At 39.2% G+C, this 16,597-nt stretch overlaps 1 protein-coding gene across 1 annotated transcript in view; it reads left to right on the top strand.

The window, feature by feature from the left end:
* The window catches only part of ADAM22 (ADAM metallopeptidase domain 22), a gene marked incomplete at its 5' end in the record, with an annotated part of 124,771 nt that overhangs the window by 96,373 nt on the left and 11,801 nt on the right, over positions 1-16,597 (top strand). Inside the window, 12 exons of the mRNA XM_084208368.1 lie at positions 514-594; positions 818-868; positions 1,141-1,204; positions 1,731-1,836; positions 2,906-3,022; positions 4,294-4,462; positions 5,455-5,563; positions 6,428-6,518; positions 7,839-7,856; positions 10,677-10,871; positions 13,713-13,813; positions 14,374-14,440. Of these exons, the coding sequence (XP_084064494.1) occupies positions 514-594; positions 818-868; positions 1,141-1,204; positions 1,731-1,836; positions 2,906-3,022; positions 4,294-4,462; positions 5,455-5,563; positions 6,428-6,518; positions 7,839-7,856; positions 10,677-10,871; positions 13,713-13,813; positions 14,374-14,440 (1,169 nt within the window). The remainder of the gene's footprint in view (positions 1-513; positions 595-817; positions 869-1,140; positions 1,205-1,730; positions 1,837-2,905; positions 3,023-4,293; positions 4,463-5,454; positions 5,564-6,427; positions 6,519-7,838; positions 7,857-10,676; positions 10,872-13,712; positions 13,814-14,373; positions 14,441-16,597) is intronic.

Genomic DNA, 16,597 nt, shown 5'->3' with positions numbered 1-16,597 from the left:
TTCATCCCTAGAGAGAAGATCAGGATGACTTCTTCTGTTCTGTAAAGAAGAGTAAAATAGTCACAAAAAGGCACAGTGACCTGGTAGGATAACTGTCCCGGTTTAGGGCAAATTTGGGAGACAACCTCTGAAGGTGTTCCTCTAGAAAGCAGATTCAATCGGCCCCTCCCCCAACCAGTTTGGGAAAAATACTTCCTTGGAGAAAAGTGGAAAAATGGGTGATGCTGCCAGCCACTGCAGTATTGGTTTGGACACCTCCAGGGGTCCTCTGTCCCAGGAGAGATTTCTCCTGCTCAGCCCCACAATCTGTGCCCTTGGGAGGGGATACCACTTGCACCAGTAAACAGCTTGAGTGGTGCAGCATACACACCGGGGAAAGGAGAGTCTTCCCACTTCAGTCAGCACATGACTATTTACCTTTTTTTATTTTAGATAAAACTTAAAGGAAGCACTGCTTTTAAGGCAAGATATGGAGAAACCAAGACACTCATTTTCTGTGCTTTTTTTTCCCAGTTTGAACCTAAAGGAGTTTTGTGTCGAGAAGCAGTGAATGATTGTGATATTGCAGAGAACTGCACAGGAAATTCCAGCCAGGTGATTTTTGTGTCCTCTATTCATGAAACAAAAAAGCCCTGCCTGTAATCTCAAAATCACTATGAATGTTTTGTATAGTATGGTGTATAAAAATTGTGTTTAATCTGTTAAAGCTGAAAAAAACAGAATGATACTGAAATGATTTTTCATATTACTTTTGTTGTATACTTTGCTTTCATGCTTGTCTGATCTATGATCTATTACTTATTTTCTCTTTCTATAGTGTTCTCCTAATATCCATAAAATGGATGGATATTCATGTGATAACAGACAGGTAATTAGGACTTCAGTTTGTTTTACATTCTTGCTGCTGTTATAGATTGCTTTTTATGGATTTTGTTTTAGGATCTTTGGAAGTCACCTGGGACAGTTCTGCTAACATTAATGACTTTTGGATGCTAGTCATATTTTTCATGAAAAGAACATAGAATCACATATTCTTTGCCCAATATAAAGCATGTGACTAATCTTTGTATTAGAGAAATACATATTTTGGAAAACCAAGTAATTTGAAATATTTTGTGTATTTTTTTTCTTTTTTTCTAGGGTATTTGCTTTGGAGGAAGATGTAAAACCAGGGACCGGCAATGTAAATATATCTGGGGTGAAAGTAAGTGAATGTTTCTGTTTCTAAGTTGGTTGTAATACATGTGACTTGAACAACTATCTTAGCTAAGAAAAATTATGGAAGGCCCATCCTGAGAACCATTGAAAACATCTAGAACAGTATGCCTCTCCCTTTCTTTCTCCTGTCCTTTTGTCTTTCTGTCCTCATTTCCAGCTCTTTCTCTAGTGTTGGTTAACTTACTAGTATTTGCTCTGAAATCTGAAACTTTAGTTCTCGTTAATAACCATCTAGGAAGCGTGTACTCATGTTCATTAGTGTATTTCAGTGGGGACATTTTTGACCAATAAACTCTCATCAGTCTGAGCAAATTTTAACATAAGTCCTGTGGTGGCATCATAAAGCTTTTAACCGAAAAGAGCACTGTGCAGAGTTTTATGGGCCACCTGCAGATCATGGTGTGCCAGTTCACAAACTGGGAAGCTCTGCTTGCTTTGATTGCGTATTCCCATTTCTCATTGCGTGGATTTTCAAAGTCATCATCTTAGAAGAGGTTTGTTTCTGTTTTTAGAAGTGACAGCTGCTGACAGGTACTGCTATGAGAAGCTGAATATTGAGGGGACTGAGAAAGGAAACTGTGGAAGAGACAAGGACTCTTGGATACAGTGCAATAAACAGTAAGTTGATCAATTTGGACAGTTATTAGAATGAGGTTCTTACCTCTGATCCAGTTCTTTAGCTGGCATGAAAAGACTCAAAAAGCCTCTCTATGGATCAGATTTCTGGCCTTGTTCTGCAGACCTTTGTGCAAGAAGTCCTGCAGAGAGTAGGGTGCCAAGAAATGATGATCCCTGACAAGAGAGAACCCTCAGAGCTTGGGAGAGCTTGGACCAAAAGTGGTCCTAGTACTCAGTGGGGGTTAGCACTGCAGAGGAGAGCAGCTTTTGGTTTCACATTTTGGTGTGATGTTCACTTTTTATGCTCTGCCATTGCATTGCTATATTTTATTCACTTTTCATGGTATTGTAACTTTCCAAGTATACTCCTGCAAGTCACTGCCTAAAGCATTGTTTCACATTCTACATATATGCAGCTGATAATTTCTGCCAGTTTCTGAACCTTTCACCTGTCCTTATCAAACTGTTTTTTCAAATTTCTCCATTCTGTCTATGACATTTGATTTCTAGTTCTACCTAAGGTGAACTAATGTTCTTCTTTTTAAACTCAGATTTAGAGACCTTACTTCTGTTCCATTACAAATTCATAAGTAAAAAATATTCAGTAATATGGGAGATGTCAGACCCTTCTATTCTGTCAGTGCAGAAGTCTCCACACATGAATAGTGAAGTCCCTTCAGCAGTTGAATTAAACTTGGTGTCTATAGTTCCCTTACATATGTGTCCTGTGAGAGTGTATTTAGAACCAGTATCTACTGTTGCTCCTCTATGGACCAGTTACTGTATCTTAATAGATCATTAAATCAATTTGATGTGGTTTGTTTTTGACAGCTCCCTGCTTGTTATTACTCAGGGCATTTTTAATAATGTGTTATAAGAACAGAGTTTTCCCAATCTGACTTTCAAGGGAAGAATTTTCTTGGGAAACAGCATCATTTATGGGAGTTATTGTCAGTGGAAGAAAATCAAGGAATAACAAATAGGTTACCAAGCAAGTGGTCATATTTTTGATTGTCAATTTTCATTGAATTTTATTTTTTATGAGTATCTGTTTATTCTTTCAATGCAGAGATGTGCTTTGTGGATACCTTCTGTGCTCCAATATATCCAGTGTGCCCAGACTTGGAGAACTTGATGGTGAAATCACAACATCAATCCTGCACTATGGAAAAGTCTACAATTGCAGGTAATTGGAAATCCTGAAAACAGAATGAACAATATCCGTCTTGCACAGAAAAGCAGCTTTCTCATTCCTAAATGGAGAAAAACTGTTTCCATTATTTTTTTCCCCTATTAACACATAACCATTATTTCAGTTTAACCTTTGTTAAGCTTCAGAAAATTAACTGCCTGTGGGGCAGTTTTGCAGTTCCCTCTGTAGTTAATTTTGCCTGTAGAGATGTAATGCTCTTCTCAGGCCCTGTGATTTTACAGAATACTTACACATATGCCTGCAGTGCCAAAGTTAACCGGTAGCCTAATTCATTGCTATATTGTAGCTGAATCCTAATTAGAGATGTGGTATGTTTTGATAGCTTCACACAACTGTAAGACGAAATGACGTCCTAAAAAGTAAACTGAGTTTTGTCTAGCTCAAGCTGCTTCACAGCAAAAATGGTCCTTGAGTTCCTGATTCATTTGTTTGATGTAGAAACACTGTTTAGGTTTGTTTCATGCTAGGCCCAGTGGGTGTGGGAACTCAGCGCACCTCTCCTGAGGGCCAGAGCTACCGAGAGAACCCTTAGGGAGCTCGGGAGCCTTAGAATGTTGCTAAAAGTACCTGGTGGCTCAACTTTGACCCTACAAGAGATGTACCACCTATATGTGGAGATATAAGAATCACTAGTGGGTAAAAGTTATAGAAATAGAACATTTATAGGTCAAGGTACAGTTTTTAAGATTTTGGTACAGGGGGGTTGGAAAAACAAGATGGAGGGAGTTGGAGCTTGCCACATGGTTCTTCCTCCTTCTTCTTGTCTTCCATTTTCCGGGTGACGTAGGTATTTTTGATAGGTTTATAGTAAAGGTACACTTAGTAATAAAAATGATAAGTATTGGGGACAAAAGATAAATATAGTTTACGTAGACTTTGTTATAAAAAGATACAACCGCCCTGTGGGCAGTCAGAGCGCCTTCGGCTGCCTTGCTAGTCAGACCCCGGCTGGGCAGAAAGAAAATTTTTGTAGATAAGAAATAATAAACAACCTTGAAGACAGAACCTGAGAGTCCAGCCTTGTCTTTTGGAGCCCGGGAAGCGAGCCCATCTCACCCTTGTCTGGGCAGAGACAAATAACAGCCCGAGCCCGGACAAGTGGGGTTGCTGAGCCAGTACTTACTCTTACCTGGTCCTGGGCATTGTGCAGCACAGAAATACAGGCAGCAGCCCTGGGCCCAGTTTCTCAAGCAGTCCCATCTAACCACAGCACAAGTCTCCAAGGTCCTCCTGATGTCTTGCAGTGGCGGCCACGTGAAGCTCGACGAGGACACGGACCTGGGCTACGTGGAGAACGGGACGCCGTGTGGGCCGGACATGGTGTGCCTGGACCATCGCTGCCTCCCCGCCGAGGCCTTCAACTTCAGCACCTGCCCGGGCACCACCGACAGCCAGATCTGCTCGGGACACGGGGTACGTCCTTGCACTCTTCAGCGCTTTTTCTTGGCTTTTCTGAGTACCTGGCCTTGTGTATTCCACTAGCTGGACCTTTCAGGAAGATCACGTGACTCTAGATGTCATGAAACTGGAGAAGTTTTTGAAAAGGAAAAAAGAAGGAGGCACATCACTAAATATAATGTATTCCAGTCCAGGCATCTTAAACAATGAGTCATAGTTAGTATGGATTAGTTTTACAGAGTTTTATCCATCAATGATTTTGCTCGCTTTTGGTAACTTGATTGATATTTCCTTCGTCAACAACACTGGAGAATAAATACAGAGGTTTTATGAACTGAGAAACTTGGGTCTCTGTTCTTCCAGAGACCTGTTCTTTTTAATTACATTTAATTACATAAATTACATTTAATTACATTTAATTACATAACTAGCCAAGAAGATTCATAAAGTTGTTGATGATGCTGGATGTTGTGGGCTGAGAGTTCCTTCACTCTGGAAGAGAGGGCAGAGAGCTGGCCCTTGGCTGGTTTCTCTGCTGGATGTGCAGTCTGTGGCTTTGCCCTGGCCAGCCCCCTTGTCCCTCACACAGCATGACACAACGTCCTGCAACTCAGCTGAGGTCAAGGCAGCTGTTCTCTCATAATGCCTTTTGTCTTGTACACTGCATTAAAACTTCCTTATTCATCTGAAATCACGCACTTCATGATATTTTGGAAAAAAAGTCATTAAGGTCAGTCTCCCAAAACAATTATAAATGATTCTATTAAATATAGATTATGTTAAAGTATGTACTGAATAAACATTACATCTATTTTTTTAAGATGTAATAGCAAATTTAATGCATTTATACCTAACATAAATGAAAAATTGCTATATATTAAAAATTATTTTGCTAAATTTTGTGAGCAGTAAAATCATGGCTTCATCACTGTACCTATACTTGAGGTATTAATTACGGGAATCGATGAATAATCTGATTTTTTTCTGAGCTACACTTTTGACTGCAGGTTTGTAGCAATGAAATAAAATGCGTCTGTGACCGTTTCTGGGGAGGAGATGACTGCAGTTCTCATATCAAAGATGATCTATTTTTTGATAAGGATGCCATCAATAAAGGTACGTTGTTATAATTTTTACCAACAACTGAAAATTCTTGGATTTGAAGAAAGTTCATTAAAGAAAACTAGGTCTCCTACTCTTTCAGCTAGTACACAACATGCTGCTGCTGCTGCAGGAGCCTCATTCCCCTCTCTCCTCCCACAGCAGAAGCACTGTAAAGTGTAAAAGAAGTCTGTAAATGAAGCCTCAGCCAGTACATCTTTGGGAACTGGTGTCAATGGGTCCAGTTCCACCATGCTTGTCCCAATCATCTGAGTGGCCTTATTAGGCATATTGATAGATTAGGACAAGCAAAAGGTTACTGGGACATTCCATATCTAGATGGAAAGGTAATGCAGACTTACATTTTTGGAGTGGAAGTTTTTATTCTGCTTTAGTCTTGCATACGAAAAGAAGATATATTGTGGAAAAATGAGCTTGTAAATGCTGGTCATTAGGAATCCTTGTGGGGGGACATCTTCCAGAATTCTTCATTTGATTAATTTATTCAGCTGTGGAAGGAATCTGAGCAAAACCAAACAAGTAGTCACTTTTATTCCATGGCAAGCATGTATTTGTTAGGGCAGGTTGTAAGGATGTAATCTACAGCAGTTTAATATTGATAATACTGTTTTGGCATACCTGACACAGGTTTCCTGTGTAACAAGCATTCAGTTAATGCAAACAGACACAGAAGTCAAAGCTTGATTTACAAGTGTTTTTTTTTATGTCCATGCTGTACTTCAGGAGTGTATTGCAGGTTACAGTTAATCAGCCTAGTGAAAGTTGTTCAAGCTGGTTTTTGAAAGATGGTGCATTTACTGGTTTTGTCTATTTTTCTCCTAAAACCATCTATATTTTTCATTTTTCTTGTGTTTCCAGGTGTGGTTAGCACAAATATAATAATAGGGGCTATTGCTGGCACCATTTTAGTGTTGGCTCTCGTTTTAGGAATAACTGGTTGGGGTTACAAGTAAGTACATTTTGTTCTTCTTTATAGAGTTTCAAAATATGTGTATTTCATAGCTGATTATGTTATGAGAAGACCAATTCAAAAAATCTAAAAAATCCAAATTCAACAATATTTATACAGTAATGTTTTTATTGTATTGCCATTTTTCAAGCAATTCTTATGTTCGTATGTGGTTTTAGAGAGCTTGATCTAAATTTGAAATTTATTTCTCTTTTAGTAATTTTTTCTTTTTTTTAGATGATCAAATTATGATTTTACTGTATGTGACAAAGGAAATACAAGAATATGATCTGATTAAATGATAAATTTTCCCTCATGATGAACTAAATATAGCAAGATTAGCTCTCAGTCAGTCAGCGAAGCATTTAACCATAGGCTTCATTAAGTAGATAATTATATTTAGTCAGCTTAACCTGAAATTAATTCAAGCACATTTTTTGGTAGGAAAGATCTGCAATTTGCAAATAAGGCTCAAGTTCTCTCCTGGTGTAGAGATGTCAGCACTCACTGAGAGGCAAAATGGATTATATTGGCCTGATTGGTCTTTGTCAGTTTTAACTCTTTTGTGAATTTCATATAAAACCAGAGGGATTTATGTTTTTTGCTTGTAGTAAAAAAGGATTCAAGGTACTGACTTTATCATCTGTGTTTGGATGAGACTGTCTCTTGTAGTCATTTGTCCCTAGGTCCTTGTTGTGCTTGGAGGCTCAGCTGCAGGCAGTGCTGTGGCTGGGGCACAGCCCCAGTGGTTTGGCACAACAAGGTGGCACAGCCCCTGCTGGTTTGCCAGACTGAGGTAGGCTAAGGGCAGCTCAGAAATATGCAAGGAAAGAAGCATTTGGAATAAAAACCATGAAGATGAGGATAGTAGAAAAGTAGGTTATACTGTCTTGGTATATCACGCTCAGCTTCTGGCAGTATCTGAAAATCTGGACTTTTATTTAGAATAAAACTGTAAAAGTGAAGGGCTTATTTTGAGATCAGGTCTAGCTAGTGGAATTAGTTTTTGGAGGTTTTGGAGGTTCAGGACGAGAGTGCACCTCTAGCAGCTTCACAGTGAACAAGCTTAAACCCAGCATGAACTACACCTTACACTCAGAGCTGACGAGCCATCAACATGAATATATTTTCTTGTTTATTCTGATGTAGTATATTTGTAAATATGCTTATTTCAGAAGTGATTTTGTCAAAATATTTTGAGCAAAAATTTCATTCTGTATACAATGCTTTTCTTTTTACATTTTTTTGGTCTTACTGACCATGTGTACCTGCATACTAAAAACTCATTCTTCTTCCTTTCTCTTCTGTTTATATGGAAAGAAACTACAGAAGACAGAGGTATGTGATAAAAGTAGTGGAATGTATCTTAGAAGTCTCTGAAAATAGCTTTTCTTCTCTTTCACTCATTTACATGCTACAAAGAAAATATTGAGATGGGTTATCATATTTTAAATAATATATTAAATCAGAATTCTGTAATGCCTTGCTTGAAATCCTGATTTCACTGGACTCAGTAGCAAAACCAATGTTTTTTATACTTCTGCAATAGACTGTTTGATTTAGGAAAACAGGAGAATATTTCCAATAAGAGACACTGAAAATCAACTATTAGAGATGAAAGTGTTCTGGGGAGGCTAAGAACTGAATAATTAATATTAACATGATGTTCAGGAGCCTTTTGAGACAAATTAATTCCTGGAGCTTCTTTGCAGTTAAAAATACTATGCAATTAAATTGCTGTGTGGACAAAGAGCCCATTCTTTCCTGTCACCCTGTTCAACTGATTCATAGCTAAAGCACAGTACTGGCTTCAGCACAGGGCTGAGCTTTCAGCATTCCAAGCTTGTGGCCAAAAATAAACCGTTTTCCTAGTGACTTGTGTTTGGCTCCTGGAAGACCACCTCCCTTTGATCAGGCATCTGCCTGGCAGATGGGTCTTGTGGGAAGGAGTTGGCTCCTTCCTCTCCCAGTCCTCAACAGATAAGAGGATTTCTCAAATTCCCCTGTTTTCTGCCTGTGTTGTTGCCTTCTGGTCCAAGCTGCTGCTTTGTTTGTTGCTGCTACCCGTTGTGCTTGTTCTCCATTTCCCTTTGTGTAGTGCTTTCTCTGCCAGGCTCAAAATATTTGTAAAAAGTGGACAAGCACTGTCAAGTGCTGGTTGTGTGCTCCAGGGTCAGACAGGCCACAGGTACAGTAACAAGACAAAACTTATGCAGAGGCTGGGGGGGTGGGGAATGCCACCCAGCTCAAGGAAGGCGGAATTTAAGGGTTTGGTGCTGCTTAGTGGAAGCTGATGTATCTATAAATGGAGATTAACATGGCCATCAAGTCATTCTACTGTGGATGTTTCAGTATTGGCTGAGGACAGAGCAGAAAAAACCTTGGAACAGAGTCCACCCTGTGTATGTTTGCATTGGAATCTTAGAGAATGTAACTTCTTCAGATATCTTCATCTCCAGAAATTACTTTATGGCCAGAGAGCTGTGAGTGTGCAGCCAGTCTGCAGCTGTGTGTGAGAGCACAGGCAGAGGTGGAACCAATATAAGCTGAGGCTTCTGAAGGTAATGGAGGACTCCATCATTTAAAAGATGAGGAAGATATTTAGTAACCAAATCTCCTTCATGCATAAAATGGAGCTCTGTAGGCTGACTTATATATAAAATATTTTTGGATAAGTACAAGGAGTGCTCCATAAATGAAAAAAACATACCCACCAGATTGTCCAGACAGTCCTTTAAAAAAAAAAGAAAAAAATAAAGAAAGATTACTCCTTAAATAACAATGAAAACAAGCCATCATAATATTTTTGAACATGACATAAGGATTATACTTGGTACTAATAAGCAAGTGAAACAAATAAACTGAAAGTGGTAAGTAGAGCCAATTAGCAAGGATTCTGCCAGCTGGAATATGTGGCTTTAAAGGGCACAGCTACATGAGAGAAGTTATATCTGATGGAGTAGCAAGAGAGCAGTTTGCTAGATGAACCCTGGGGAGAGAGCTGCCCACACTGAGCCCACTCTGAACACACCCACGTGCCAGCTGAGGAATGGGACAAGAACTGAAACTCCAGAGGTCTTAGAAGATGGAGAGTGGAAGTACTGCATTGCACAAATGATTTATGTGTGTAGTTGTATACATTACATACTTCAGAAGCATTAGAAATCCAGATTTGGAATGGAGAGGTCCCAGTTTAGGTCTGTAGTTGGACATAATCTGAATATGAATCAACCTGAGAAGTGTGCATCTTGATAGGAGCAGACTGTAGCAAAAATGTCTTGCAAAGTGTGAGGCTGAATAAATACTGATGCTGGTATTATGAAATAGTCCACTGTCAAAGTAACTACTTGTACCTGGGAGGATTTTTAAACCTGGTGGAACTATAACTGGATTATTTGCATGGAAGGTATTCTGCAAAAAATTTGCTTAGCTTGATTAGAACTTTCCAATGCACCAATAGTTTTTTTTGTTGTTTTTTTTTTTTTAACCATAACTGAGCTTCTAGTTCTGGAAAAGGATAAACTGTTACATTTACTGTCGTGTGTCTTGGCAAATTGAGTCTACTACTGTGGTAATCAGGAGTAGCTGAGAATCTTTGACACTGGTGTTAATTCCCTCACACAAGAATTCAAGAATAAAAAACTGGAGGTTTTTATCCTCCTGAGATTTAAACAACTCAAAAGGTTGCTACTCTTGAATTCTGTCATGGTCACAAAAGTTAAATGCAGGTACCTCAGAACGAAAAAAACATTCACTATTCCTGAGCTCCTCTTTGATGCAGGCCTGTATTCAGCTTAGGCTCAGTACTGGTGCTTTTTGCAACCAGCATGATGAGATATTTGAAATGTCTGGGCTGGTTATCCAGTGTCTCAAGAATCACTGACTGTTCACTTTGAAAATTGTGATCAGAGTTAACATTTTTCCTTGTTTTCTCTTTCCAAAACCACATAATCCACTCTTCTGCACGTAACAGAAGCGTGTGGAACTTTTCTCTCAGATGGTTGAATTATTTATTAATAGCTTTATTGTGTGTGGTTAACAGGTTTTCTCAAGGATTGCTATCCTTGCCTCTTTCTTTTAAACTAATGTTCATGCATGTTTGTGTGCGTTCTAGTTCCTGTCATTTTTTCTGACTCTACAATGTTTATTACACTTCAGACAAATACCCCAGGGAGATTATGTAAAAAAGCCGGGAGAGGCCGACTCTTTTTATAGCGACATGCCTCCTGGAGTCAGCACAAACTCTGCATCTAGTTCTAAGAAGAGGTCTGCTTTTCTGTCGCATTTTCAGATTTCTACCTGTTCCATCACCCATTATTCCATTAGTCAGAACATTTCATTGTTTTGCAGCAGGTTTGACTCTTTCTTCTTTCTTTGTGGAATGTTTGAAATAGCATCCTTTTTGCTTTGATTACTGATTTTTCTCCTGTCTCCTAGTTGCTAATTAATATGATTTGGCTGGAATAAAAAAATTTTGCGTTGTAAACCAATTTTTGTTTAATAAAATTTTTAAAATATCCATGCTTGAGAATTGATTTCAAGTAGACTGTAATAATAATTGGTGGCTGAAAAAAGATTAAATAAAACGCCAACAACTTTTTTAATCAGTGTCATGTAATCAAAGAAAAGGAACATTGTCTTTCTTCAATAATAGTTATAAACATAAAATGTTAAATATAAATGTTATTTTTATATCTTTATTTGTCAGTGTCATTAATCCAGTGTGTTGACTTAGACTTCTGCTGTCTCATATTAAAGATGATAGTGATTGCATTTAATTCACTTACTAGAGTAGTATACTAAATGGTCACCAGGTGTTATCTTAGAAAATAATTCTACAAAGACTTTCTGCATCTTTTTGCTTGCTGTCATTAGATTAGAGAGAATTAGATTTTACCCTTGATCAGATTTCACTAATTCCTTTATTGTTCCAGTTGCCTAAAAAATTCAACCTTTTAAAAGGGAAGATTCATTTAAAAGCATTGAGAAATGTTTGTCATTGTTAAGATCATGATGCTCTGCAGTTAAAGATTCTTTATATGAAAATCTCTAGCTGGCACTGTAAAAGAATTTATGAGAAGCACTGTGTCCTAGAGGAATTGACAGTCATGAACTGCTTCACAGGAAAACTGCAATTCTCAATTCTTGTCCCACTAAGCAGCCTACAACTGTGCAGTTGATGAAGCCATTGCTATTATTTCAATTAAAGTAAAGAGAAATGTATGGAAGGGACACATATGTAATGATATTTGCTATTTTGGTATAGCAGCTTGATCTTATATACAACTTCATTCAGTTTGTTCTAATGATTATGTTATTAGGGAAACTCCACTAGTGATTACTTAATTATCTCTAATTTTTAAATTCAGCTTTTTAGATGTGTGGGTTGTTTGGGTTTTTTTTTTGTTTTTTTTTGTTTTTTTTTTTTTTTTTTGTTTTTTTTTCCCAGGAAGCTAGCATTAATCTTAAATGATGCACTGTTTGTGTTAGAGAATCTTTTTTAATTTGGTTAAAATTTTGAAACAAAGTCTTGGGAAAGCAAGTTTTCATAGCTTTGCCTATCAGGTTTAAATTGCAGTTTAAAAAAAAAGTTATTTTTAAACACTGTAATTTAATATGTTTCTTCTTTCATGCAGTATCTGTGTTTCTTTTCATACTTCATTTATTTCATGTGTCTCTCTTTATTATTTGTTCCAAAAAGCTAATGGTTTCTAAGGTCTGTCTGTACTAGAGAGTTTTGTTGTTCCCACCACCAATTCAGGTATGTTGTACCACTGTCAAGTCTGGAAAAGTAAGTCTGACCAATATTCCATTAACATTGTGATACAGCTGACATAGTCCTTCCATTTGAATTCCCAGAGTGCTACCTCCTACCTTCCAAGCTGGTTTTGATTTGCTCTGTGTGCTGGTATGGATGGCATCTCTTGGGAGATGTTAGAGTGGCTGGGCCATCAGCTGCCTGGGCTTCTCCATGCTGGGAAGCACTATGGAATATTAGCTGGCATTCAGAGGATGTTCAAGGATTAAGACATAACTTTATGATAACTCTTGCTGTAATGAAATAGCAAACACCAAAACCATTATATAGCAAGACATTCCTGAACCTGTAAGTGACCTTGAGGAAGAGGAGGAGGAAGTGTTTGAAAATCTGTCAGTGGATCTGTTGTTTCTCAGACCTTTCATGATGTGATTAAGTTTGAATTAATGAAACCCTGGGCTCACTTCAGTGTGGCTGTGATCAGCCTGAGCTTCTGAAAGTTGAAGAGCATCTCTCAGATGCTCCCAAGGAAATCAGAGACTGAAAAATGCAAGTATCCAGACTTAAAAACTACAAAAATAATTCCTTTAAGCAAGACTTTGTAATATGTAAGCCATCACTTGTGGATTTTTCAACTTCCTCTTCTCTTTTGGAAATAATTGGAGATCTCATGGCAAACAGCTGAGCAGCAGCTCTAGTTCAACAGGAGGCATCCTGTTGCAAAACCCCACATGTTGGACATCACCACATACATCTCTGGCTCTTAAAAGGAATGCAAGAGGAAAGAAAAAACAGTTTGCACCTAGCACCTAGATGAAAAGACTATTTTTGGCTTTGAGTTTAGCATTAGAAGTATAAACTGCAGCAATTGGCTGATAAAATACAAACATTCAAAATTAGCAGAAATGAGGCAGAGTTACCTCTCCCCTTCACTACCATCTCTGGGTGGGAGGATGCTCGTCACAAACTCCTGAGCCCCTGAGACTGGTAGCAGTGGGTTGAGGGAAGCTGTCCTGGCTTTCCTGCAGCAGCATAAGGAGGGAGTGGGCAGCCTGCAGGCGGGATGTGCTTGACTGTGAGATGAAAAAGCCTTGAAATGAGCACAGTAGTAAGGGCATCTTCCCTCTAGGAACAGAGGCAGAGCTGCAAATCCGAAGGAAATCTGGTGTGCGCCGGTGTTTGTGCATTCCACAGCAGGCGAGTGAGAAAGCAGTGCTGATGCCTGGCTCTTGAATGTGGGCACATGGAACCACTGCAGGGACAGCTGCAAGGTGTAACTGCAGAGTTTAATCAGAAATCCTGGATGCTCTGCTAGTGCAGACAGACCTTAGGCTGTATTTTGTCACTGGCCTCGGGAATGTAACCAAACCACTAAGCTAACATTGATGTGAGCCAATACCCTTAACAATAACCACATCTGAGCCCTCCTATTCCAGGTCAAATGGATTATCTCATTCCTGGAGTGAAAGGATCCCAGACACAAAACATATTTCAGACATTTGTGAAAATGGGAGGCCTAGGAGTAATTCTTGGCAAGGTAAGTGTGAACCACTGTGCTGGCCACAGTGGAAACCAGCCTCTGGACCACTGCTGCTCTGCTGAAAGTTTAGCTGACCTTAGGATAGCAGCATGACTCCTTAAATTGTGCTAATTGTTATTAATTTGGAATTAGGATTTAGCAGCACCCTACTACTGCCTTTTTTGCACAGTGCTTTGTCACAAAGAAATTACATTTAATTTCCCCCTCCAGTGTGAGCTAACATGAAAAAGAGAAATCTATTCACTATTGCCAGCTTCTGTGATTTTTTCAGGCAGCGTTAAGCATTTTTCTTGAAGTGTAGGGATTTTGTCAAGTAACAGCTGAAATAAAGGAGTGCTTTGCTCTGTACAGTTGCAGCAAAAAGTAGAGAAAGGTAACCTAAGGGTCTGAGGTAAATCAAGCAGAACAGACCTGTGAGATTTAAATGGTTAAAGGTTAATGGCTTAAAGTTAAAGGTAGCAGCTCTCTTGCTATGGATGCAAAAAGAATATGCAGTTTGGCATGGGGCAGGTGAGTTTCAAGTTGTTTTACTGTCTTTGTCCTTTGATTTCTTTCAGGTAATATAGGAGGAAACAGAAAGAAAGTCAGAGGCAAAAGATTTAGGCCACGGTCTAATTCAACTGAGTAAGTCTGAAATTAAAAAAGCAAAGCCAAAAAGTAGAGTTTTCATATTTGTGTTTTGTAGATGGAAATTAAGAGTACTGAAAAGTAGACAGCTTCATTTTTGCTCTGTGGCCCATTCTGATTGCTGACTGATAATCTGGTAAATGGTTTGGCTAATGTATTTCAACCTCTTTATATGTATTCTTTAAAAATTAACTATTAATTTTCTTTTTTTATGTAGGCTTCCTCACAGTCGTTCCCATAGCAATTCCCAATGATGGTGGCAGCCTGCACCATCACTGCAGGCTTTTGTCTACAGTAAACTGCCATTGCTGAGTGTATCCTGGTTCAATACTGAGTTCTCATAACCTGACTGTTTCCTACCCTTGTCTTCACCTTGGGTTGGGCCATTGCAGAGTCAGAGATTTGTATCTCTGCATACTTTCCTGGAGGTTTTAGGAGAGGTATCTGTCTGTTTTGAGAGTACTTTGAAGTTTGCCATTGTAAGCCTGAGACAGCCAGTCTTGACTAAACCCTGTGATAAATGGGTAATTAAAGTCTCTACCAAGTGACTGATCCCCAGACTTTTCCTCTACAGCTGAGAGTTGCTGGCTTATTGGTTTATTGGTTACATTTCCTAAAGAGCCCATGTGTGCAATGCTCCCCACACAGGAAGAGCCTTTCTTATGTACTTGTTTGTTGGTTCAGGCCCCTCTTGTGAGTGAGTGGTGAATGGCTGGAAACCTCTGGGCTTGTCAAAAGCACTGGCCTGCTCTTGCAGCACTTACACCAACATGAATGGCCCTTTCTTTGACCATGGTGGTAGTAACAGTGTCCTTCTCCATATCATGACTACTAACTTTGCACCTTGATGGGCAAATGGGCTTGATAGCAACCCTGCTGGAAGCTAATAATGCTAATTGCTCTCTGGGTCCCATTTTCTTTCGTTTGGGGATTTTGAGTTTGTTCTGAAACTTTTCTTTCACCTGCAGTGCACTGTTTTGAGGTGAGTAGGCTCAGAAAGGGTTCCTTGAGAAAACCCTATGTTAAAAATGACAAAAACAATACTTCGATGCACATTGCAATTATAACATTGCATGGTCAAAATGGCATCATGGAATCAGAAATTTTAGCCCTTGGAGGAGTTTATCTCTGTGCACTTTGTGCTGATAAACTCTGAAATGTTATTTTGCTCGTTTTCTTTTCTCCTTGCATGAGATAGTTTAGTAAAATCAAAATTAGTCTGGCCAAACTGCCAAAAATACAAAGGAGATTTGCTCTGAGAACTTTGGAGCATTAAATAAGCAGGCAAACAGAGATATGTGAGTTGGAAATATTTTTCCCTGTATATTTGTTTCTCTTTTAGAGGTGCCCCTGAATTTCCACCTAATTCTCTGCTTTCCTTGCTGCTTGTTATGGTGGTGTCTCAACCCAGCAGCAGCCCTGATGCTACAGGGAGGAGCTTGTACTTCCCAAGGGCCATGCAGCAACCTTTCAGGGATGAAGCAGTGTGTGTCTTCCTGGGAGAGGCCTGTCAGGCAGGAAAATACCCTTTCTCCTGGTCAGCTCTATCCTGGACTGCACAGGCCTGAATGGCTTGTCTCCTTGGCAGTCCTGTCACCAGCTGGAGAGAGAGCTCCCACTGAATGATCCACATGCTCTGTCAGTTCAGTGGGGAATGGAGAGAACTCCCAGGGCTATTGGAGGGCAATTATCTCTCTGGTTAGAGGGACAGCTTGTTTTGCAAGAAGAGACAATGGACTGAGAATGACCTAACAGTGACCAGCATTCAGTCATTTAGGAAAAAAAAACAAACAAACAAACAAAACAAAAAACCAACACCAGCTGCTTTGAGGATGCTGCAGAATACATGGAGGCTTTTCCCAGACCAATTTACCCTTCTACCTTGTCTGGGAAATACAGAATAATATTGAAATCTGTTCTAAAGCAGCATTTAGAAAGTCAGCCTTGTGTGGCCCGGAGGAGTCCAATAAAGCATACTTGTTGATATGGACGAAAAAGGATAACAGTGTTGGTCTCCTGTAATTAGCAGAGTTAGCCACTATAAAATTGTGTTTATTAATGCCATACCTTGTGCCGAATTAATTTTTTTAAGCAGGAGCACACTGGTGTGGTTGCCTTCAAAGGTACTTGTATGCATGGTCTGCAGTAACTGCA

Source organism: Fringilla coelebs (genome assembly GCF_963513975.1).
Source record: "Fringilla coelebs genome assembly, chromosome: 1".
NCBI lineage: Eukaryota > Metazoa > Chordata > Aves > Passeriformes > Fringillidae > Fringilla > Fringilla coelebs.
The sequence above is the reverse complement of the archived record's forward strand: the minus strand, read 5'-3'. Positions and strand labels throughout refer to the sequence as shown.